We start from the raw sequence: 23,632 nt of genomic DNA, 5'->3' as shown, positions 1-23,632 counted from the left end.
TCCTATTGTTATTAAAATTAAAAAAAATTAATTTCCAGGGGGCTAAGTAATATTTTTTTTGGAAAGAGGGTGGTAGGCCAAAAAAGTTTGGGAACCACTGCATTATGGTAAAATTTAATTACTTAGCAACCACAAAAAAAATGAACATTTAAAAATAATGGTTACATATAATATGGAGAGAGAGAGAGAGAGAGAGAGAGAGAGAGAGAGAGAGAATGTGTGTGATTCTTTAAGAAAGAAAGGCAAAGACTAGGCAATCATGGCTAAGTAACTTGCCCTAGGTCACACAATGTCTGAAGGCAAATTTGAACCCAAATCCTTCCTACTCCAGGCCTAGTGCTCTATTCATTGTGCCACCTAGCTGTCCCTTCCTTATATGTTTATATATAGAAAACATAAGAAACATATAACAAACTGTATAAAAGGCTGAAGTCATGTGAAACTTGCTATATATAGCTAAAAGGTTTCATTTTTTCAACTGTAAACATTGCGAAACTGTTTTAGGTAGATGACTGATTCCTTTTTTGGGGAAGCAAACCTATGTGGCAGCTTTACTAACAATTTCTTTCTTCAAAAGGTAACTTTTTAAGCATATGGAGTTTATTCCTAGCACTTCTTTTTTTTTTATTGGGGGGGTCATTAAAATTTCCATTTGGGATTTTTAAATTAAATCAGAATCATCTTTCTAAAATCAGGCTTGCAAGGTCCTAGGGAAAGGGTAGAGGAAGAAAATCTACCAGAAGGGCTCTGCTATCATAGGGCTCTACATTCTGGTCCATCTCATTTTAGAGGCTTTCATTCATTTTCTTTCCTTGAAATAAAATTCTTCAGAGAAGATTTAATGAGATCAAAACATTATGTTTTCAAATAATATTTTTAATTTCAAGCTTCATTAATAGTGGCATGGTTTTAATTATATGGTTGTCCTAAAATCCAGAGTTTGAAAATCTTTTGGAGGAATTTTAGAAGAGACTTGCCAGTGCCTCAAATTGGGAAAATGAATTTTTTGAAGAGGGTGCCATGGAGATGCCTGCAGAAACCACACACTGCATCAAGAGATCCAGAATGAACTGAACTGAAGGGGGTTGAACACATTTATTCTTAAATCAAAGGGGAAAGCCCCTCAATTGGCTTTTTTTTTGTCAATGCGTCTATTAATTATTATTTTTGTTTTATTTCTTTTTTATTTCTCTCTTGTTCCCAGGTTGCTGTAATTTCCCCTTAGAAAGGGCAATGTTTTATACACTTTTAATGGGAGGATCCTTAGAGATATACATTGGTTATTTGAAATGATTCATTGGGGAGACTAGGGATGTTAATCTCCCAAGACCCTTAATTGAGAAGATTTCCACATGCTCATCTCCCAATAGAATCACAGGGGGAAGACTATGAGAGGAGAAATTGTATTTTGATTTGATCAATCAGAGATTTAGACTTTCCTTACATTTGTTTTGAATTTGAGTCAATCAGCAACCGGGGAATTGATCTCACAAGCAATGCCTGGGTGGTGCCAGGCTAACTGAGGAATTGTGATTGGTTCCAGGAATGGGGTGGGGTGGGGGGGCTGATGTAGGAGAGCTAGTGGGTAAAGGGAACAGCATATAAGGCAAGACCAGGAAAGAAAGGGGGAGGTAGGGTCCTGAGGCTCAGATTCAGAGACAGACTCCGGGTTGTTAGGCTTTAGGTTAATAGGCTAGGTAACTCTTTACCTCCTTTCTAAACTTCCCTCTCTTATTATCTTTATCTTACTATAATAAAGTTATTAGAGCTATTAAAAAGTCTTGTGACTTAAAGGTTAATTTCTTTCTTTCTTTTATTATTATTATTTTTTTTTTTAAACCCTTACCTTCAGTCTTGGAGTCAATACTGTGTATTGGCTCCAAGGCAGAAGAGTGGTAAGGGTAGGCAATGGGAGTCAAGTGACTTGCCAAGAGTCATATAGCTGGGAAGTGTCTGAGGCCACATTTGAACCTAGTACCTCCCATCCCTAGGCCTGGCTTTCAATCCACTGAGCTATCCAGCTGCCCCCTTAAAGGTTAATTTCTACAAACAGCAACCACAACATTTTTTTTACTCTTGTAATTTAGTCAAATCCATTCTAACCATTACATATTGTATTATATAGCACTCAAATAGCAGAAGAAAGAGCCATAACAATATATGTCCCCCACAATATAAGTACTATTATTGCTTTTAAAACTCTCAAGGGGACAGCTGGGTAGCTCAGTGGATTGAGAGCCAGGCCTAGGGATGGGAGGTACTAGGTTCAAATCTGGCCTCAGACACTTCCCAGCTGTGTGACCCTGGGCAAGTCACTTGACCCCCATTGCCTACCCTTATCACTCTTCTGCCTTGGAGCCAATATACAGTATTGACTCCAAGATGGAAGGTAAGGGTTTAAAAAAAATAAAAAAAACCTCTCAAAAATCCTCTTCTATGTATACTCTATTGTTGACTACAAATATAGCATGCATAAAATACAGGCTTTCTGGAAACAATAAAACAAAATAGCATATCCTACTGTAAGTTGTAACAATTTTATTGCAGTATATTCAAATTCAAAGGTTTCATCAAGCTCATAACCATATAGTAGTTTGGTGAAATGATTTTGAAGAACATAGACATGTTAACACATTGTCAGTGGAGCTGTGAATGGTTCAAGTATTTTGGAAAGCAATTTATATTTTATGCTAAAATGTTCATACACTTTGAACTAGAGATTCTCCTAATAGGCATATACACCAATAAGATCAGAGAAAAAGAAAGGTGCAAGTATATCCCAAAATGCACAGAGCAGCAACTTTTTATGGTAATAATTGGAAATAAAAGTGTTCATAGATTGAGGAAATAATGAAGTTAAAGGATTCAGAGAAACCTGGGAAGACAAATAATGATGCAGAGTGAAATGACTGCACAGTGTAAATGGAAATAATAATATAATTTAAATGGGTGCTATATAATTGTAATGTCCAAGGCTAAACTCCCAAACACCTCCATTTTTCTTCTGAGAGGTGTGGAATGCGGTACCTGCTGTCAGATCTGGTTAATATATTGGCTGGTTTTGCTAGCCTCTTGTTTCTTTTTATCTTTGTTATTTTAAAAAAAAGGGCCACTTGATGATTGGTGGGATGGGATGGGATGGGGGAGAATATATGAGAATATATTCTGAAATGAATGGGATGGAAAAACCAAAGGCATCAGTAAGCCTTTTAAAAAGACTTTTTAATGACCCTGGGCAAGTCACTTAACTCCCATTGCCTAGCCCTTACATTCTTCTGCCTCTGAACTGAAGCTAAAGACAGAAAGAAGGATAAAAAAAAAAAAAAAAAAAAAAAAGACATTTAAATAGGTCACTTTCTAATGGCAATATGGTATGATGGAAAGAGTATACTGGCTTTGAAGCCAGAAGACATGGGTTCTAATGCTACTGACACTACCCATATGACCTTTAGCAAGTTAATTCGCCTCCCTGGGCCTCAGTTTCCTCACTTGTAAAACAAGAGGGTTAAATTCAGCCTCCAAGGTCCCTCTTCGCCAATCCCTAAAGTCTCTTTTTACTCTTCACATTCTATGTAACAAAGAAGTGCAGTGTAATATAACAACTCATATACTTTATTCCTTTTCCTCTGGGAGATCCAGTGAGACAGAATGGAAAGATTAATAGACTGGAGTCAGAAGAACCTTGGTTCAAGGCTTTTAGTCACAATAACAGGTAAATAACGTCCCTTCTCTGAGCTTCATTTCCTTCTTTTGTAAAATGAGAATATTTTACACTATCCATTGTGTAAGGTTATTGTCAGTATTTTGTAAACTTTAAGGCACAAGAGAAACATGAGCAATTAGATCCACATTTGTTTCCTAGTGCTAGCATTCAATTTCCATATCTGTCATTTCCACATTCATGGAACTCAATGCAAGAGAAAAATCCAAACAAGGAATGTCAGCATATTGCCCACTCACCCAGAGTGGTCACTCTGACCAGTCTTACCTATTCCATGCTTTCTGAACTCTTTTACCACTCCTAGACTTAAGATGTATGCGACCTGTGTATCAACAGAGAAGTTTGAGGCTAGAATATCTCCATCCTGTAGAGAATTTAAAGAGAAAAAGAAGTTAGGTTAATACTAGAGGCAGACATTCAAATAATGGGAACTGGATATTGAATAAGATAAGATCTGGATTCAGATCCTGGTTCTGATACTATCTAGGAAACCCTGGGCAAAGCATTTCACATTTTAGACTTCAGTTTTCTCATCTATAAAATGAGTATTGATATTTGCACTACCCACCTTAAAGGTCTGTTTTGAAGAAAGTGCCTTGTAAATTGTAAAGAGCTCTATAATCATGAAGTATGGCTATGACAACTCTGATTCACATTTCTTTGGTGCCTTAAGGTTTATAAAGTCCTGTCTTTACAATAAGTCTGTGAAATGCGTAACTCTTTTTACAGAGAGAGAAACTTTGTCTCCAAGAGTATAATGACTTCTGGAGTCCCTAGGCCAGTGATGGTGAACTTATTAGAGACACAGGCCCTGCACCTACCTACCCCACCTCCCAGACAGAGTGCTGTGCTTGCCCCGACGACACCCCCAAGACCAAGTGCCAAGCCTTGCCCTGCCCCCCAGACAGGGCAGGGAGGAAGTGCTCCCACTGGGTTGCTGGGCAGAAGGGTAGGTGATGAGAGGAACAAGTGGAGAAGGAGATGAGAGTAGGCCTTAGCACTCAGCTCCCCTTCAGCTCTGCACCATGCCGTGAGCTATTCTCCCTTCACACCCAGCTCCTCTCCAATCCCACCACAAGAATCACCTTCACCAGAGACTCCACAGGTTGCCATTTGAGCAGCTCCCTCACATAGCATGTGATCCCTTCCCACCCCTCCCAAGCCTTACACCAAACAGAGGAGGGAGGAGGCGTTGCCATTGGCTGCTGGGCAAAGAGGCAGGGGAAGTGAGGAATGCCTCAGGCACATGGAGAGGGGGAGGGCAAAAGCTCCAACCAATATACCTCTGGCTTTCTAGTAAGGAACTCTGGCAAGCCTAGGAAGTACTAGTAAATACCAGTGGCAGGATCTGAGCCCACGTCTCTCTCCTGACTCCATACTCAGTGTTCTTCCCTATATCACACTGCCTTTCACCATGTTATAATTTCAAGAACTATGCTCTTACACAAGAGGTCTCTTGAGGTCACAGTTTAGAAATCAGACATCAGGCTAGGACAACCAAGATGATAACCCACCAGAGCAATTCTTAGGTTTTCTAAAGGGAAAAAAGGACTTTTCTTCTTCCTTTTTTTAAAAATTAAAAATTCATTTTTTAAAAATCCTTTATTTTTTGTCTTAGAATTGATACTAAGTATTGGTTCCAAGGCAATTGGGGTTAAATGACTTGTTCAGGATCACACAGCTAGGAAGTGTCAGAGGCCAGATTTGAAAATAGGACCTTCCATCCCCAGGTCTGGTTCTCAATCCACTCAGCCACCTAGCTACCCTTCCTCTTTCTTTGTAAACAGAAAAAAGTGGACAGAAAAAACACCAGCTAGTTGCTCTTGGTGGCAAATAATTCAGACAGATATTGGATTTTATGAATCCATCTTGTAATTCAGAACTATTCTGCATTCAAACCTATAAGGAGACCATCTGGAGGAATCAGAATGCTACATGGATATTCATTTCTTCAGTATCTTACCCTTTGTCAATTCCCCTGGCCTTGCTCAGAAGTGATTTCATTTTAAGGTTCGAGTCACAGCACATGAGTATTGCTTGGGTGCCTTCAAGAATTAGAAGATAGGTGTTGTGGAGAAATCTTGGATCTGTAGTAGGAAGACTTCCAGCTCCCCACCTTAACAGTCACCTAACTTCACAAAGTCTCAATTTCCCACATATACAATGGAAATAATGACACTTGCAAGGTATGATTCCTTATAACAAGACTACCATAAGGAAACACTTTATATACCACAAAGCACTATACAAAAACCAAATGTAAAATATTAATAGTATGTCTTTGAGTCAACTATTTTTATAGTAAAGAACAAAATAATGATTATCTTCAAGATCTGAATTATTCCTTTAAAAAAGGAAATGAAATAAACAAATAACCAACATAGAAATACAATAATTACAAAAGTAAACATTGAGGGGAGAGCTAGGTATCTCAATGGATTGAAAGGCAGACCTAGAGACAAGAAGATCCTGGTTTCAAATATGGCCTCAAATGCTTTTTAACTGTATGACAGCCCATACCATTCTTTTGCCTTGGAATTAATATATAGTATTGATTCTTAGAAGGTAGGGATTTAAAACTAAATACTAAGGGGCATGAAATGAATAGGAAAATATTATTTAGTGTGTTTCAAGTTAGAATAAAATATAATTTTTAAATGAAAAAAATGTTTTAAAGAAGTAAATATAACAACAAAGGAAAGCTTCCTGGAGTACCTTGGCTTTGATATTTGATGTTATTAGAGAACAGAGATGGGTTAATATGGTAGATAGAATAAGAGAATCTAATGCAAGAAGCAAGATCCCCCAAAATTTCATGTCTTGAAAATGTTACTAACTGTTGTTTCTAGCACATCCTGATTTTTCAACACCCTGGCATCAAGAAAGATCCCCTCCCCAAAAGGATCAATAACATCTACTCAGTCTAAAAAAGGGGGGGAAATGTCATAATGAAATGTGTGTGCAGGTGAGCTCAGTTCTCTAATCTTCTGCAACAAAAGCTCTAACTCTAGTAGGACCTAGCAAACTGGAAAGGTTTCACATTTGGACTGATTGTATATCTGTTATCTAAGGGTCAGGTCAGGTAAGTGCCAAGATTAATCACCAGCAGGCTGGCCACAGGAAGTATTTCTGACCATAGCAGCTCACAATGAATTGTTTACTGAGAGAATGGAAGTGATGTTCTTCCCTTCCAACTCCCAGCCTCCCCCACTGCTGGACAAAACAAAATATAGGGATTTTTTCTGAAGGATCAAAGGTACTCTTCTACTTACCTCTTTGTGTACCTTTGTCCTACTTTTTATTTCAGCAACTATCATACCCACAATGGCTCCTCTGTAAGTTGCAGCAAGGGAAAAAAATTTCTTATTGGAAGTGATGTCACGATACCATGAGTCAGGGTACCTACAGAGAGAAACAAACAAAGAGATCAGTGGTGTGGGTAGGATTGCACCTCCCGCCTGGACTAGTATTGAGAACTTACTGGTGGATCTGCCTACCACAATTGTCTCCCCACTCCAGTCCATCCTCCACTCAGCTGCCAAAGTGATCTTCCTAAAGTACAGGTTCCCTCCCTGCCCCAGTCAGTAAACTCCAGGGGGCTCTTGATAAGCTCCTGAATCAATATGAAATCCTGTTGGGTTTTCAGAGCCCTTTGTAACCTGTCTCCCTTCCCTTTCTTTTTAAGTCTTCTTACACTTTATATTCCCCTTCTTCTCTATGATACAGTGATAATGGCCTCCTGGCTATTCATCACACAAGGCATACCATCTCTCTGCTTCAGGCATTTTCACATATTCTCTCATGGAATTTTTTCCCCTCCTTATTCTGACTTTTGGTTTCCCTAACTTCCTTCAAATTTCAGTCAAAACCCCATCTTCTATATGAAGTCCTTCCTAATCCCCCTTAACACTCGTGCTTTTCCTCACATTATTTCCAATTTATCTCAAAGATTGTATTTATACAGTTTTCTTGCTGCCTCACCACATCAGACTGTGAGCTCCTTGAGGGCAATGACTATCTTTTGCTTTTCTTCACATTCCCAGGGCTTAGCACAGTGTCTGGCACATAGCAAATGCATAATGGTGACTAGTATAAATTTTTAAGTTAATATATATTAGGTTCATTAAGAAAACATGCTAATTTCTTTCTACTTTTAAGTAAAGGATTACACTGATTTATCAGGTCTTGTTCAATTAGATGATTAAATATTTTTCTGTGCCTTTCACTTACTCTGTACTTAAGACATCCCACATCAGTTGCCCAGTCAATAATCTAGCTCTTAAAGCTCTCCGAATATATAATTTGTTATCTATTGAAATCCCTCCTTTTAACTCCTGGTATTATCAGGCCCCATACTCAAAATATTTGAATGGATTTGTGATCCCTGATCACTGATTCGGCTACTCCAGCCAATACTCATCCACACCTGTTCATCATGTGTGATTATGTTCATAATCTTCTCCTACAAGTCTATTCAACTTGATGTAATGAGGCCACCAGTGGAGATCTGGGATTGTTCACTGTGTGAATCAAATATAGGGACCTGCAACCTAGTACAATCCCAGGAGACTCACCACAATTAAGTAGCTATAGGAGTCATAAGAGTCATATGACTTAATTTGCCAGCGTGGCAGGCAAGATTCCTGATTGGCGGAAGTCACAGAAGTCAAGGGATATGACATATGGGGACTGAGGTGAAAACTTTAGGCCAACTGAAGGATCCTTAATTTGTCTGGCCTGACCATGTGGGTAGCTGGGTCCCCTGGCCCCAACTTGTGAAACAAACTAGGGCCCATGGAGAATCTAGCACCTGATGGGACAGAATTAACTAGGCTGGGGACTTACTTTAGGTTAGAAAGGCTGAAAACCTTTATTTCTTGCTTTCTTTCTCTTTACTACTAAATACTTATAAATTTAGTAGAAAGTCTCTGAGATTAATTTTTATCCATTTTTTAAAAATTCACCAACCATATTTTCCTCACTTTCAGCATATGCCCAACCCATTTTTTTCATCACACGTTTTTTGGGGTAATATTCTTACTCCACTTCTTCTCTGAAGTTTCTTATTTGTTATATATCACCACTTGCTCACTCTACTCTGTGTGCTTTTCCACTGCATTCTGTGGGTGAGACTCATTTCTCTTCTTTGGATTCTATAACATAACATGACTGGCACCCATATACCACCAGTGTTAACATGAAAATAATGGAATATTACTGAGCTGCAAGAAACTTTGTCCATGAAGGATTCAGAGAAATATAGGAAGACTTCTACAAACTGATAATGAAAAAAATACCAGGAAAACAATATACATGATGACCAAGACAATATAAATGACAAAACAAGAACAACAAAACTAAAAGCTAAACTGTCCAACTTAGTCTTGAAGAAGAGATAAGAATACCTAGGGGTGTAGGGTGTGATAATTAGATTAAGTCTACACTGCCCATCTTTAGATTTAATCACCAAAGGTGAGAGTTACCTCCAATCTTGGGAGGTCCTAACCCATGTGTGCTAGAGTGAGTGACGAATCAGAATCGACTGACCGTCCCCTAGGCGGTCTATGAGAAGCGTTCATTGTGATTGGACTCGCAGGCTAGGGGAAGGCACTGGAAGTGACACATAAGTGACCCCTTTAAAAGAGGGAGTTGAGTTAGTGAGAGGGCTTCTGGTTTTGTGAAGGGGACCTGAGGGAGCTTTGCTGGTTCATGACTGAGACTGTTCCACGTGGAACAGAGTTTAAAGACTGAATCTTCCTGAACTTCTATTAAGAAACTTCTTTTTATAGACTCTATGAATGAAGTTTGTTCCATTCACCTCTGGCCCTCAGGCCCTTTAACCCTCAGCTGAGAGTTAAGATCTACTTAGTGGGATAGATTCTTATTTCCTTACTTCCTCTCTCTCTTCTCATGTAAATAAACTTCCATAAAAGTCAATTTTGATTTGAGATTATTCTTAATTGAGGATTGATAATAGTTCAATCCTCTGGCGACCATCTTTTAATATATTGAACCCATAAAACCCCTTTTTCACCCTTACAAGGGGTACATAGATTATCAGACTCAGATGATATGTTGGTTAGCTTTGCTGAGCTGCCTTTTTTACCTTCTTTTTAATTCTTTGTGGTAAGGAATGGCTCTACAGAGAGGGGAGGTAGGATGGATTATAACAGTAAATATATAATAAAATGTTTTTTAAAAGGTAGGGCTTTATTTCTAGGAGCAATTTATTCTCATAAGAAGCTATGCAATTTCCTAAAAGCAATCTAACCTATTTCCTTCTCCTTTTAAAATGTGGGCCTAATTCATTGCCCAGTTTCAATGTCTGTTCAAGGTATACCCACACATAACACATAACACACAACACAAACATTGTGAAGGTAGGGAGATAGAGAGAGAGAAAAAAACTCTGGCTGGACCTCTGGATGAGGATTTAGACCAGGGGTGGCAACATATGGCTCTCGAGCCATACCTGGCTCTTTTGAGGGCCAGATGTGGCTCTTTCTACAGGAGCCATGAAGTCAATTTTTTTTCAGGCGCTGTTACAGGAGCGCACTGTGAGCACTGTACGGCTCTCACAGCCAAAAAGGTTGCCGACCCCTGATTTAGAGGTTAATTAAACAAGGCTATTAGCCACAAGGCCTTGACAATTAGAGGCAAAGAAGCCTCCTTGAGAGTAGATATTCTAGAACACCAAGAGAGGTGCAGGGAAGTCAGCCTAACTTACCCACGTGACAATTCAGAGGGAAGCTGCCTGAGGTCTCACCAGAGATCCTTCTCCACCCAGTTCAAAGTGCCAATTGCCTCACAGGAAGTTACCAGCAGCTTTCGTCACTTCCTGCACACACCTCTAATTTCAAGAGGACAATTGACAGTTTTGGACTGCTCAAAGGGCAGTCCCTAGTTCTTGATTTGTTATTTATTGTCAAGTGTCTCCCCTCCCCACTAAAGGAGGTGGGTTGACATTATCTTTTGGTGGCTAGACTTTTAACTATGAATGGGGTGAGCTAATTCCATTTACACAACATGCACCCAACCCCAACATGCAACACTCCTGCTACCCCCCCCCCAACTCCCAACTCAATGTACAAGCTCTATAGGCTGTCTACCCAACTGTATTATCTTAATCATAGTCTGTTTTAGGGTCTGGTACAATTAGCACAGTATCTAAAAATGGAAGCATCTGGAAGCCCTCACCATCCATAAGGAATCTCTCATCCACTTGGACTCTGAGCTACATCTCCTCCATGACTAATAGCAGAGGATACCTTTGTGTCCTCCCTTAGTCATGGCTCCCCTGATTTTCAGGATCAGAAAGGTTCTCTCTTACTATAGCCTTCACATAGTCTTGAATAATTTTGCTATAAGCACAGAAGACATCTAGTTGGAAAGCCTTTAAGATGGCATTTTACTTTATTAAATCAAATACTTTTTAAATGATAAACAATCAGCGCTATAGGATCTTATATTCTCTAAGTCAACCGTGTGATAAGAACAGATGTGTTCCATAGGCAGTGGTGGTATTTTTTTAAAAACAGGTAATGGGGATTAAGTGACTGGCCCAGGGTCACACAACTAGGACATATCTGAGATCATATTTGAACCCAGGACCTACTGTCTCTAGGCCTGGCTTTCAATCCACTGAGCCACCTACCAGCCCCCTAAGGTATTTTTTAATGCAACAGTCCCCAGGTATGTGTAGGATATCCATTACTCTCCAAACCATCCTTCATAAAGTTGCCAGATTAATCTGGCATGGCTGTGACTGTCACCTCACTGATCAGAACTTTTCAGCCTCCTTCTTGCCTACTGACACAACCCAAACTCCTTAGTTAGGTATTCATGGTCCCCCCTAAAGTGTTGGCAAACTAACTTCATCTCACGATTTTTACTTTAAAACTTCCAAACTATACTGTTTCTTTACTGTCATCCATCTGTACACAAACACATTTTCCTGTCTCTAAATTCCCAATACCTAGAACACCCTCCTCTCCCTTTCCCTATCTTTGCCTACTGAAAGTCTATTCATTTTTCAAGTTCCAGTTCAAATACCGTCAAATCTTACCACTTTACTCACATCTTCTATCTATTTCTCATTTATTAGTCTATCTCATAATCATATATTTGTGCCTGATCTTCTCTAACAGAATGAAAACTCCATGAGGCCAGGAATAGTATGTCATCTATGCTTCCTGTCTCCCCAGGTACTAATGTGGTGCTTTCTCTATAGCAGGCACTTAATAAATAGCTGTTCTTAGATTTAATAGGGAACATGCCATTCTATCACCTCCAGCCTTTACTGCTATATCAGGTCCTGTTTAATTAGACTGTTATTGTGTTTGGTCATATCCTCCACACCCAAGTTATACTACCACAATTATCTCTAAAGAATCTGCCCTTGTATCAAAGGTATAGGAGAACTCAGATTAAAAAAATGCAAGCTTAGATATTTTTTGTCCTTCCCCAAAGAATATGCCCTCTTACAAAACAGATGACAGGTGCTTAACAAATGCTCAATTTTGTTGGATAAATTTACTGCTGAATAACTCTCCCAAACAGACACAAATTAAAGGCCAGATATCTGACTACAGTCATTGTTCTCTGAATTTTCCCCAATAATAGGTTCTAGTTTAGTTGTAGGCAACACTGTACAGGGAAAAGTCTCAGATCTTAACTCAGAGGACATGAGTTCAAGTTCCACCTTGCTTCACCAAGTTATATCCTAGAACAACAGCAGCACCAGGTGGGGATGGGGGAAGTGGGAATGAGAATCAAGAAGCAGCTTATCCTTCAGCTAGATGAGTTACGTGAAAGCTTTACAGGCTTGTTGCATCTTTAGAGGACATTGTAAAAGGGCCATATGAAGACAACCCAGCACTGAAGAATTGAGGCAGTTTGTTTGGCAGCAAAATGGAGATTTTGGCTGGCACTGTGTGTTACGTGTCATCTTTAAGTAGAAGGGAGTACAGGTGGGGCACTCCATAGAGAGCGAGTCAAAGAAATAAAGAAAAGTTTCATAGAGTGAATGGGAAAGAGATGATTCAAATGCTGCTTACACTTGGCATTACACAACTACACTACAAACTAACCTATGTGACATACTTGTTTGGTGCAACTCAAAAACTTCTGACTCCAGCCCTCTGTGTATACCATTTCCTACACCTAGAATGCCCTGGCTTCCCCCAACCACATACCCTATCTTAGTTTGTGGATCTTCCCAACCCCCAAGACTCAGTTCACTGGACCCCCTCCTCTTCCTCTTCCTCCTCCTCCTCCCTCTACAAAGCCTTTCCTGATTCCTGAAGAACCGGCACTACCTGACTTTAGTCAGGGATCTTGGCAGTATAATCTGGGGAGGAAGCATCTCTCTTAAAGAGTCTTTTAAAGGAATAGAGAGCAGTAAAAAGGGGAACAAAGGAGAAGATAAACATTTATGCAGCACCTATGTGCCAGCACTGTGCTAAAAGTGCTTTACAAATATTATTTCAAAAGAAGAGTGACCTGGGAGTTAGGAAAGTAGGTTTAAGTATCAGCTCTGCCACTAACTAGTCATGGGACTAGGAGCAAATCAATTCTCAGAACTCAGTTTTCTCTAGGAAGGGTTAGATTAGACCAGAGGTTCTTAACCTGGAGTCTGTGAACATGTTTTTGCTTCTTAAAAAAAATATCCTGACAATCCCACATCAATGTAACTGGTCTTCTTTGTAATTTCACACATTTTTATTTTTAATTTTTTTTTTCATTTTAAAACATCATTCTGAGAAAGGATCCATAGGTTTCAGTCTAGACTGTCAAGTAGCTCAGGCCTCCCAAAAGGTTAAGAATTTCTGGACTAGCTGTTCTCTAAGGTTCCTTTTGGCCCTGACATTACATGCTTTAGAATCTAAGGTCCATTCTAGTTTCTGTGCGTCCCCTAAATGCCTTCTAATTTGTAGACCCAAAGAACAGGGTTTTTTAATTCAGATTTTACTTACTCAATTGGGAACCAGTCACCACAGAGCTGCTTCACTGTGTCTATGTCATCGTGGCAAAGAAGACGTAGGTTGACCTCACTAAGTGCACTGGAGGGCACTTCCTCTGTCATTCACGCCTGGAATTAAAGGGCAATGCATTAGGAAGGGAAGAATCAAGTCACCACCATTTGACTCTTCTCCGCCTCCTCTTTTCTTTAGACTTTCTAAATAGCTTCATATCTACTTACTCCTTTCAATTACCCTGAGAAACCAAAAGGCCAGATATTGCATCCATTTTACAGATGAGGTAACTAAATCTTTGGACAGTAAACTGCCCAGAGTCACAAAGCCAGTTAGTGATAGTGCTAGAATTAGAATCTATGTCTCCTACCTCCTAGGGCCTAGATCTGTGTTATGAGGATTGGGAACAATGGTCACAATCATCTCATTTTTTCTAGTAACTTTCTTTATCCTAAACAAAAGCCCTGGTTAGCTTTAGCTCATATCTCTAGATGGCATATTAGTATAAATAAAGGTTATATCTCACCCTCCCCAATTGGTTTTAAAACCCGAGTGTACCCTAGAATTTGTTATAGTTATACATACACAAAGCTTAGCACTTAACAAATGTTTACTGACTATGGATTATTGTACACAATATGGACATACACACACACACACACACACACACACACCCCAATATGGCAAACCCTGAATTCAAAACCAAGTCTTTTAACTCCAAATCTAAAAAATACTCTTTCAAGGGTTTGCCTAAATATTTTTTCCCCTTTCACAGGCTTCTCTTTTTGAGGATGTGGCTTTTAGTCACCAATATCCACATAGTGCTCCTAGAGTTTCTTCTGTTGTAGACAGTAAGGACAGATGAGTTCAGTGACCTCCAGCTTCACCTCTAATCTAGTTCTATTTTACAAAAAGGTACAACAAAAAGAAGCAACCACGCAAGCCCAGAAGCCTGCCAGGTTCTGAAGAGCATGGAATCTTTTCCAAGCCCCTGAGAACACAGTGATTGCTGGGAAGAGAACCAGGCAGTTCTCAGGCTCAGGCAAACAGCAACTTCAAAGCCAGAACAACAACCCCAGGGCAGGAAAGGGGGACAGGCCTTGCTGGATCTCCAAGTGAATTTGAGCTAAGTTTATATTTGAAAAGGCTGATTTCTGTCCAGGAAGTCAAGTTTTCTTTTTGTTTGTTTGTTTTTAGGTCCCAAGATCTCAGCCTTGACAACTAGGAGGTGAGGATCTCTGATTAGAATTTTCCAGGGAAATAAACACTAGACCACTTTCCCAAATTAACACCATATGTTTTCAATCAGTGAAGTTCACATCATCTAGGTCAGGCATGAAGTCCCGCCCCCCCCCATTTCCTTATGTAAAGCAGAATACAGTGTCGTTCTAGCCAAAGTTAGAATGGGGGTCCTGCTTCCTTTTTAAGAGATGGGACAAGGTAAGAAAGTAGTGAAGGAGGATAAAGATGCCTGTCCAATCTTTTCTCAGATGACTTCTGCTTCAAAGAAGGTCCATTTCAACCAACTTGGCTAATTTTCTATTCCCTGTTCTAATCCAGTGCTCTATCCCAGGGAAAGGGTAGGGTGGGATACTACGTGCTCAAAGCCATAAAGCTAATAAATGAAAGAGCCAGGAATTTCAACTCAGTATTTCTCAATAAACCACACCCCTCAATGCAAACTATTTCAGGCTCTTAAAAACAAAATCAAAAAACACCTAACCGTTTGTTTATTACATACCTAATCAAAATTCAAATTCTACTTTGCTATGGAAAGCATTTGGAAACTGAATTTTTGATCCAATTTTCTTTTAATAAGCTAATTCTTAGGTTTTAACAGGTCTATAAGCCCACAACAGCTTCCAAAACACAGGATAAGAGAACTAGAACAGAAAGGGACCTCAGAGACCATCCAGGAAACCAATCTGTTAAGCGATGACTGTACAGCAGACATTGCATTAGGTGCTAGGAATAACTCAAAAGGCCCTGCCTAGAAGGAGCTTACATTCTATCAGAAGAAGAAATATGTATGCATGCTAGTGAACAGAAAATATGTTCAAAGTAGATACAAGCTAATGTGTCCTGCTCTCTCATTTTACAAGAGAAGAAACCAAAGCCCCCATGGAAGTCACAGGATTTGTTCAAGGTCACACAAGTAGTAGGCATCAGAGGCAGGATATGAGCCCAGGTCCTCTGGGTCCAGTCAGTGCTCCCTTCCTCACCCCCCACCTCTGCCCTCTTAATATGCTGCATCCCAATTATCTCATGGAGTTGGAGGGACAAGAATTTGCCTCCCTATTATACAGAGGAAATGGAGGCTCAGAGGTAAATGATTTGCCTGCAGTTAAACAGCTAGTAACTGTTAGGAGCCTTTACTGTTAGGGGCCACTGTGGCTCAGTGGTTGAGAGCACTGAGCCTGGGAGTCAGAAAGACCTGAGTTGAAATTCAGTCTTGGACACTTCCTAACTTTGTGACCTTGGGCTTAACCTTTGCACAAACTTTGTATATGAAGGAGGCAGGTGGATAGAGTGCTGGGCCTGTAGTCAGGAAAACCTAAACTCAATCCAGTTTTAGACACTTCTTAGCTGTGAGATCCTTGGCAAGTCACTTGCCAGAGGGCATGAAGAACAGTCTCTGTGGGCACCCCCTCCCCAGTTTGTTACTAGAAAAGCAGAGAGGTTCAGGCAGAGCTGCTCTCCTTCCCCCTCTCCACCGCACCTCCCCCCAGCAGCCCAATGGGAGCACACAGAATAAGATGGTGGCTCACAGGAGGCAAAGCTGAAGGGGAGTAGAGGGTTCAGGCCACTCCCCTCCCCCTCTTTACAGAGGGAGTAGAGGGGGAGGGGAGTGGCCTGAACCCACCTCTCTGCCCAGCAGTCCAATGGAAGCTCTTCTTCCCTCTCCCCTGTGTGGGATAAGGGTGGGTGGGTGGGGGACAGTGGCAAAGGTGCAGGGGCACAGCACTGAACTCTAAAAGGTTCACCGCTGCTGCACTAGATCCACTTGGGAGAAGGAAATGGCAAACCAATCTCATATCCTCGCCAAGATAGCCATGGTCCAGGGGATTAGGAAGAATTGGACAAGACTGAACAACAACAGAAACAAGACTTGAAGTTTGGTTTTCTGACTTCAAGTCCAATAATCTTTCCACCAAGCCATACCACTTCAGAAATTATGATATATAACAAAACAGAAAAGCCATTTGACATATGCACTCAGTCTCACTGCCAGGAATGTCATTCCAATTAAGAGAAAAGCCATTACCATCAACAAACAAATCAAGTCAACAAGCATTCATTAAGCTCCTACTATGTGCCAGGCACTGTGATAAGCAATGGGGATACAAAAAAGATAAGACAAGTCAGTGCTCTCAAGGAATTTACAGATTAATGGGGTGAGACAACACAGAAACACCTAGGTAGAAATAAGATGCATGCAAGATGAATTAGAGATAATCTCAGAGGATGGCACAAACATTAAGGGGGATTGGAAAGTCTTGCAGAAGATGGGAAATATAGACAAGGAGGAGAGACTGAATGTCTTGTGTGGGGAACAGCAAAAGGCCAGTGTCACTACAATACTGAATAGTGAATGGAATAAAACTAGAATAAGTACCAAGGGAGAAATGACCAATTGCTTCGTTAAAAAGAAAAAATGCCACCAATCCAACCCCACCAACTCTTCCATTTCCTTACAAAGTGTTAAGATGAGGGGCAGCTAGGAGGCTCAATGGATTGAGACAGAATGTCCTGAGTTCAAATGTAGCCTCAGACACTTCCACTGCCTAGCCCTTAACACTCTTCTGCCTTGGAACCAATACAAAGTGTTGAGCCTAAGACAGAAGGTAAGGATTTAAGTTAAGATGCAAAGGCACAAAGGAAGGAGTCCTGGAACCCAACTTAAGTAAAATATCTTCATTCCACAAACTTCTTTTCTTCAATGTTTGCTGAATGGGTAGCAAAGCATCTAACAAACTTCATAATGGGAAACATTTGGAAACTAAAATGGGCAACAGTGTTTTGACTCTTTCAGCTCTGCACTTAACCCCAGGGGGTAAATCAAGGCTTCTCCTTCACTTGCTGGAAGTGGGAAACCATTTAGATCTGGGGAGGGAATGTGTGTGAAAGCCTGAGGTTTGAATTCAGGTTCTGCCACTTTCTAATTATGTGACCTTGGACACATGAGAGACTATTCAGTTGCTGAGTTTCCATTTCCTTGTCCGTAAAATGACAATAATACCACCTGCACTCAAAGATAAAACACAGGTGAAATGCTTTGCAAATAAAAGTACTACATTGATGTTGGGACTCCATCTCCACTACTATCCTGGAAAACCCTTTTTGTGACTTTTCTTTTCTCTCACTTTACATCATCATCTTTCAAAAGATGACCAATGAATCCCTCATTCCTAACAGCTGACCTCCCCCCCCTCATGTGCCTATATCATAAGATTTCCTTTTTTCCCTCTATTAAGTTCACTACCTTTGGTCAAGATATTCCATCAGCTCAGATACATTTAGCCTAAAGCCTAGTCTTTCCCTTTCAGGTTCCTATAATTGCTATGTTTAAAGCCCACAGGCCTTTCAATAATTGATTTGGTAATTTACGAAGTTTTATGAAGATGAAAAGTAACTGCCATCATTCAAATGAATTCCCTCTAAAAGATGCTCATGTTATTATGACTTGGAGTTATCACAGTCTAAAAGGCTACAAAAGATTCTAATGTTAATTAAGGCTAAGCTTTCAGAAAATTGTTTCTGCAAGTCTGATTTATAGAAGCCAATGGTTATTCTTTGGTACCATTCAGCCACTAGTGAACCTCACCATAAATCCTTTGGCCTTGTTTTGGTTCTCAAAGCCCACAAGGTCTACTAGGTCAGTTAAAAACAAACAAACAAACAAACAAAACTGGACCCCAGCTGGCTTAAGTTCCTAATCCTGTACATTATGCTTCTCTTAATGCAGTCTAAGATTTCTTGGGTTTCTTTGGCTGCCACGGCCACTGTTGATTCACACTGTTCTTTAATCTACTAAACCCATAGATTTCCTTCACCATCTAGCCACACATCAAATCTTCTATTTGGGCAGTTGATCATTTGAACCCAAAGTATCAGACTTTATTGTATCCCTATTCAATTTAATTTTATTAGAGTGAGCTCACCATTTTAACATGTTGAGATTGGTTTCAATCCTGCCTCTCCTAACATGCGTGCCACTCATGCTTTTGTCCAAAATACTGATAGTAGTGTAACAGAATAATATAGGACCCATTCCTGGGGCATACCACTCCACAGACCAGAAGGCAATAATCCCATTGTCCCCAGTCATCGGAATACCATAGCTGTGGACCACACATTTTAGAGGGATATTGACTAATTAGACAGTGTCCAAGGGAGGACAATAAGGATGGAAAAAGTTTACTGTCATGTCATATGAAAATGTAATAGGTAAAAAAGGGGCAAATTTATAGCCTCAATAGAAGGAAAAGCTTTTTGACAACTAGAATTGTCCAAAAGCAAAATGGGCTGCCTTCAGAAGAAATGGCAAGACTTCCTTAAGCATATTTTGAGCATATTAATAATAATAATAGCTAACATTTCTCTAACACTTAGTATATGCCAGCTATTGTGTTAGGTGCTTTACAATTATTATTTCCTTTGATCTCATTTGATATTATAGACTCAAATCTAGATGACCTTTAAGAGTCCCTCCAGTGCCATGGTTCTAGTGCTTACCAAGCATTCCCTCTCATTTGATTATTTACAATACTCCTGTGAAGTAGGAAGGTAACACACTTATCCTGACTTGTCTTAAGGTCATATAAATGGTAAGTACCAGAGTCTATACTCTGGTACTATAATTGCAAATCCAGTCCTCCTCCCATTATAAGATTAAAACATTCATCTTGTTATAAAATTTAGCTGAGGTGCTGGCCTCCTCCTCAAGACCACCATGTGAGTATGCCTATAACCTAAGAAGGTAGGTCCTATAATATTAACTCAAGCCATAACCTCTCTAACATCTCCTTGCTTCCAGGATCACCCCCTGCCCTGCTCCTTCATAAAGCAAGAGTAAGATCGATTGCATAACTACTAGGCTCATAACCTCAGAATCTTAGCTTTCCTTCACCACATATCAGTGGTCCAATTCTATTTATTCAGAAAGGTAGCATAATCCATACCAGGAAAAGTAAGGAAAGGCTGGAGAGACCTAGGAACTGCTAATCCTTCTTTACCCATCTAGCCGTTTTCTCCTTGGGATTCTAACATACCCACAGGAACCTCATCATCCTGAAAGATCTCACCAGCCTGTGCATTCACACATCATCGGTACCCTCTGCGTCTCTGACTAAAGGGCAGGGCAAAGAGCTCCTCCCAGAACTTAAGTTTACAGTGAGAGAGCACCCAGGCCAGTCATCTGTTCATTTCTTACCCAGCTGCATCATGCCCTCATACCAGGTACTTTCTCTCTTCCTTTTTTTGTGTTGTCTTCCCCCATTAAATTTTAATTTCCTTGAGGGCAGAGACTTTTTTTCTTCCCATATTTGTATCCCCAAAGTTTAACACAAGGCATGGCACATAGTAGGTGCTAGATAAATGTTTTGTTTATGGACTGATTGTCAACCTATCTATATGACCCATGGGCAAATCCTTAAATATCAATAGCCCTCAGTTTCCTAGTCTTTAAAGCAGGGAACATAAAATACCCTGTATGACTTCAACAGTCATGTGAAGAATCAAATGCATATCTTAAAGTACCATATAAATGTCAGTTATTTTTATAATTATACCTCTCATAATTTCTCTTGCATCTCTCCTCCTTCCATTGCAGTCACCTTCTTTCATATGGCATCTATTCTTGCCCAGACTATGGAAAGGGCCTTGTCGCTAGTCTCCTTGCCTTTCATTTTCTCTCTATTCATCCATTTTTTCCTAGTTATTCACTGTCATTACTCTTTTAGGGAAAAACCTGCAGTCAGTTACTACTTTCTATAGAGTAAAGTATAAATAAATTCCTTATCTTGCCATTCAAAGCTCTTCACATTCTGGACCCAACTTACCTTTTCTTTTTTTACTCCTTACTCATCAGAGTATATAGATGGGAAGCAGCCAGAAGGAACCTCAAAGACCATTTAGTCTAACACTCTCCTTTTATGTCTAAAGAAACATGAGGGCCAGAGGGGTTAGATGATTCACCCAAAGTGAAAAAAGGTAGTAAATAGTAGAGTTAGGCTGGGAACCCAAGTCCAGATTGAATGCATACAAAACCAAACTCACTACCCTTCCACCTAAACCTTCCCCTACTCTTCTTCTACCTTGCCTTAGAGCACCACCCTTCCAGTCCCCAGGGATTCCTCACCCCAACACATCCAAGCTATTGCCAAGACTGGTCAATGTCACCTTTGCAACATCTCCTGAATACATCCCTTCTCCCCTCAGACGCTGCCACCACTCTAGTGCAGGACCCAATCATCTCACTATTGGACTACTGCAATAGTCTGCTAGAGGGTCTGCCTGGGGTCTGCCTGCCTCAAGTCTCTCTCTGCTCTGATTCATCCTCCACTTAGCCCACTCAAGTGATTTTCCTAAAATATAGGTCTGATCATGTCACCCCCTACTCAATAAATTCCAGTGGCTCCCTATCACCTCCAGGATCAAATACAAAATCTTCTGGTGTTCAAAGCCCTTTGTAACTTAGAACCCACCCCCACTTTTCCAATCTTAAGAGTTTGCAGCCTGATACTGTATTGCAGCAACACTTGCCTCCTTGCTGTTCCGACACTCCATCCATCTCTTAGATCTGGGATTTTTCTCTGGCCTGGAATGCTCTCCCTCCTCATCTCTGCCTCCTAGCTTCCCATCAAGTTCCAGCTAAAATTCTACCTTTTATAGGAAGTCTTACCCAATCCCTCTTAATTCTAGCCTCTTCCCTCTTGTAATTATTTCCTATTTATCCTACGAATTATTTTCTGTACAAAGTTGTCTGCTTGTTGTCTCCTCTATTCAACTGGTGAGTTCTTTGAGGGCAGAGGCTGGATCTTGTCCTTTTTATCTTTGGAGTTTAGCATATTTCCTTAACATAGAAGGCACTTACTTAAGTGACTATTGGTTGACTACAAATCTCATCTTTCTAACATTTCATACAACCTTCTTACCCAACTTATCTCTGCCTCTTGAAGTGCCTCTCCCTTCAAGGGCCAAATCGGGTGCTCTATCTGCTATACTAGGCCAATCTGGAGCCCTGCCAGTTTGGGGGTTTCCCCCCTTTCCTCCCCCACCCAATGTACTTTGTATCTATTTTATATTTATCTGCATATATGTTTTCCCCAGTAGAGTGTAGGCTTCTTGAGGGCAGGGATTGTCTTTTGTCTTGTATCTCTATTGCCTGGATCAGGACCTGGAATGTAGTAGGTGCTTAATACTTGCTAAAACAACAAATGCTTTTGTTGTTCAGTTGTTTCTGATTCTTCATGGCCCATTTGGTTTTTTTTTTTTTTTTTGTGAAGATACTAGAGTGGTTTGCCATTTCCTTCTCTAGTTCATTTTAAAGATGAAGAAACTGAGGCAAATAAGGATAAAGTGACTTGCCCAGCTAGTGTCTGATTGGAACTCAGGAAGATAAAGTTTTTTCTAACTCCAGGCCAGGCCTTCTATCTACTGCAGTGGTTCCCAAACTTTTTTGGCCTACCACCCCCCTTCCAGAAAAAAATATTACTTAGCCCCCTGGAAATTAATTTTTTTTTAAATTTTAATAGCAATTAATAGGAAAGATAAATGCAACTGTGGCCATCAGCACCCACCAGGGGGCGGTGGCGCCCTCTTTGGGAATCACTGATCTACTGCATCACCTTGCTTTTTCTGTGTAAATGATTTATCCTCATTTTACAGATGAGAAAACCAACTGTCAAGAGACATTCAGTGACCTGTCCAAGATTACACAGCTGGTAAGTAATAAGTATAAAATAATCCAGGTCTTTTGACTTCAAATCCTTTGCTCCATTAGGAATCACACACTAACCTGGCATTTGGGGGGAGGGGAAAGGAGGTATGATTTAGTCTAGCTTTCTGAAAGAACAACCCCAAAGTGGAAAATATCCAAGGAAACAAGTTTGGAAAGAAGGAAAAAAAGACCAAAACCTGAGCTTATTTTTATCTTGAAAAAGTAACACAAGAAGGTCAAAGATGTGCTGAGCTAGAGGCCTTCTTAAATTCATAATGTTCCAATACTTTCCAATTCCAACCACAGCCCAGTGCACTATTCTCCAGGCCTAGCTCTCTCAGCAGGTTGTTCACATTAACTGCAGGAACTTTTTCCTTTTACCGGTGATATATTTCTTTAGTCATCAACTAAGATGAAACTGAAACCCAGAGATTTGTGCCTAGCAGGAGAGAAGGGCACATTTCAAATCTCTGGTCTTGATGCGGTGGTCCATTTGCACACTCTGCAATATGAGGTGAGGCCACCCCGCTCAGTTCTGTTGGCTTAGTTGACTTTCTTGCTGCCACCAAGACTGTCTCATGCTATTATTCCCTACACCTAGAATTGCTCTTTTCCTCTCAGGCCCATTACCTCCAACTCCTCCTAACAGCCTACTCAACCTTTAATAAATTAGCACAAGCCAGTGTAAATGTCATTTCTTTCAGAAAGTCTTCTTTGACTCTCCCTACCATGAACCCAAACTAAAAATAAGTATTTCCCTAATCAGACTTTAGTGTTATTATACTCCTCTTATGAATGTACATGTTATCCACATAATAGGAGCTTAATGAATATTAAAGGTAAAGAAACAATTTTTTTATTCATTACAACAGGAATGATCGAGTCTTGCCAATTGGTCAGCCAGTTCCTGGGAGACTGATTTGTAAACAAAAATGCCGGTTATAAACAATAATGTAATTTCTCTAGAGGGATAGCTATACCTAAGGTTTAATATAA

The 23,632-nt window shown here is 40.2% G+C and overlaps 1 protein-coding gene across 2 annotated transcripts in view; it reads right to left on the bottom strand.

Annotated features, from left to right (window-relative positions):
- NAA60 (N-alpha-acetyltransferase 60, NatF catalytic subunit) overlaps positions 1-23,632 on the bottom strand; it is a 55,522-nt gene that overhangs the window by 12,243 nt on the left and 19,647 nt on the right. Inside the window, exons 2-4 of one of the 2 annotated variants that reach the window (XM_044657952.1) lie at positions 13,696-13,811; positions 6,994-7,123; positions 3,989-4,085 (exon numbers count right to left, since the gene is read on the bottom strand). In XM_044657952.1, coding sequence (XP_044513887.1) covers positions 3,989-4,085; positions 6,994-7,123; positions 13,696-13,805 — 337 coding nt within the window. In that variant the 5' untranslated portion in view covers positions 13,806-13,811. Of the gene's footprint in view, positions 1-3,988; positions 4,086-6,993; positions 7,124-13,695; positions 13,925-23,632 lie in introns of those variants that run through there. The other variant, XM_044657962.1, reaches the window with a different exon arrangement.

The sequence above is a fragment of the Gracilinanus agilis genome, chromosome 1 (assembly GCF_016433145.1).
Source record: "Gracilinanus agilis isolate LMUSP501 chromosome 1, AgileGrace, whole genome shotgun sequence".
NCBI classification, from domain to species: domain Eukaryota; kingdom Metazoa; phylum Chordata; class Mammalia; order Didelphimorphia; family Didelphidae; genus Gracilinanus; species Gracilinanus agilis.
The sequence above is the reverse complement of the archived record's forward strand: the minus strand, read 5'-3'. Positions and strand labels throughout refer to the sequence as shown.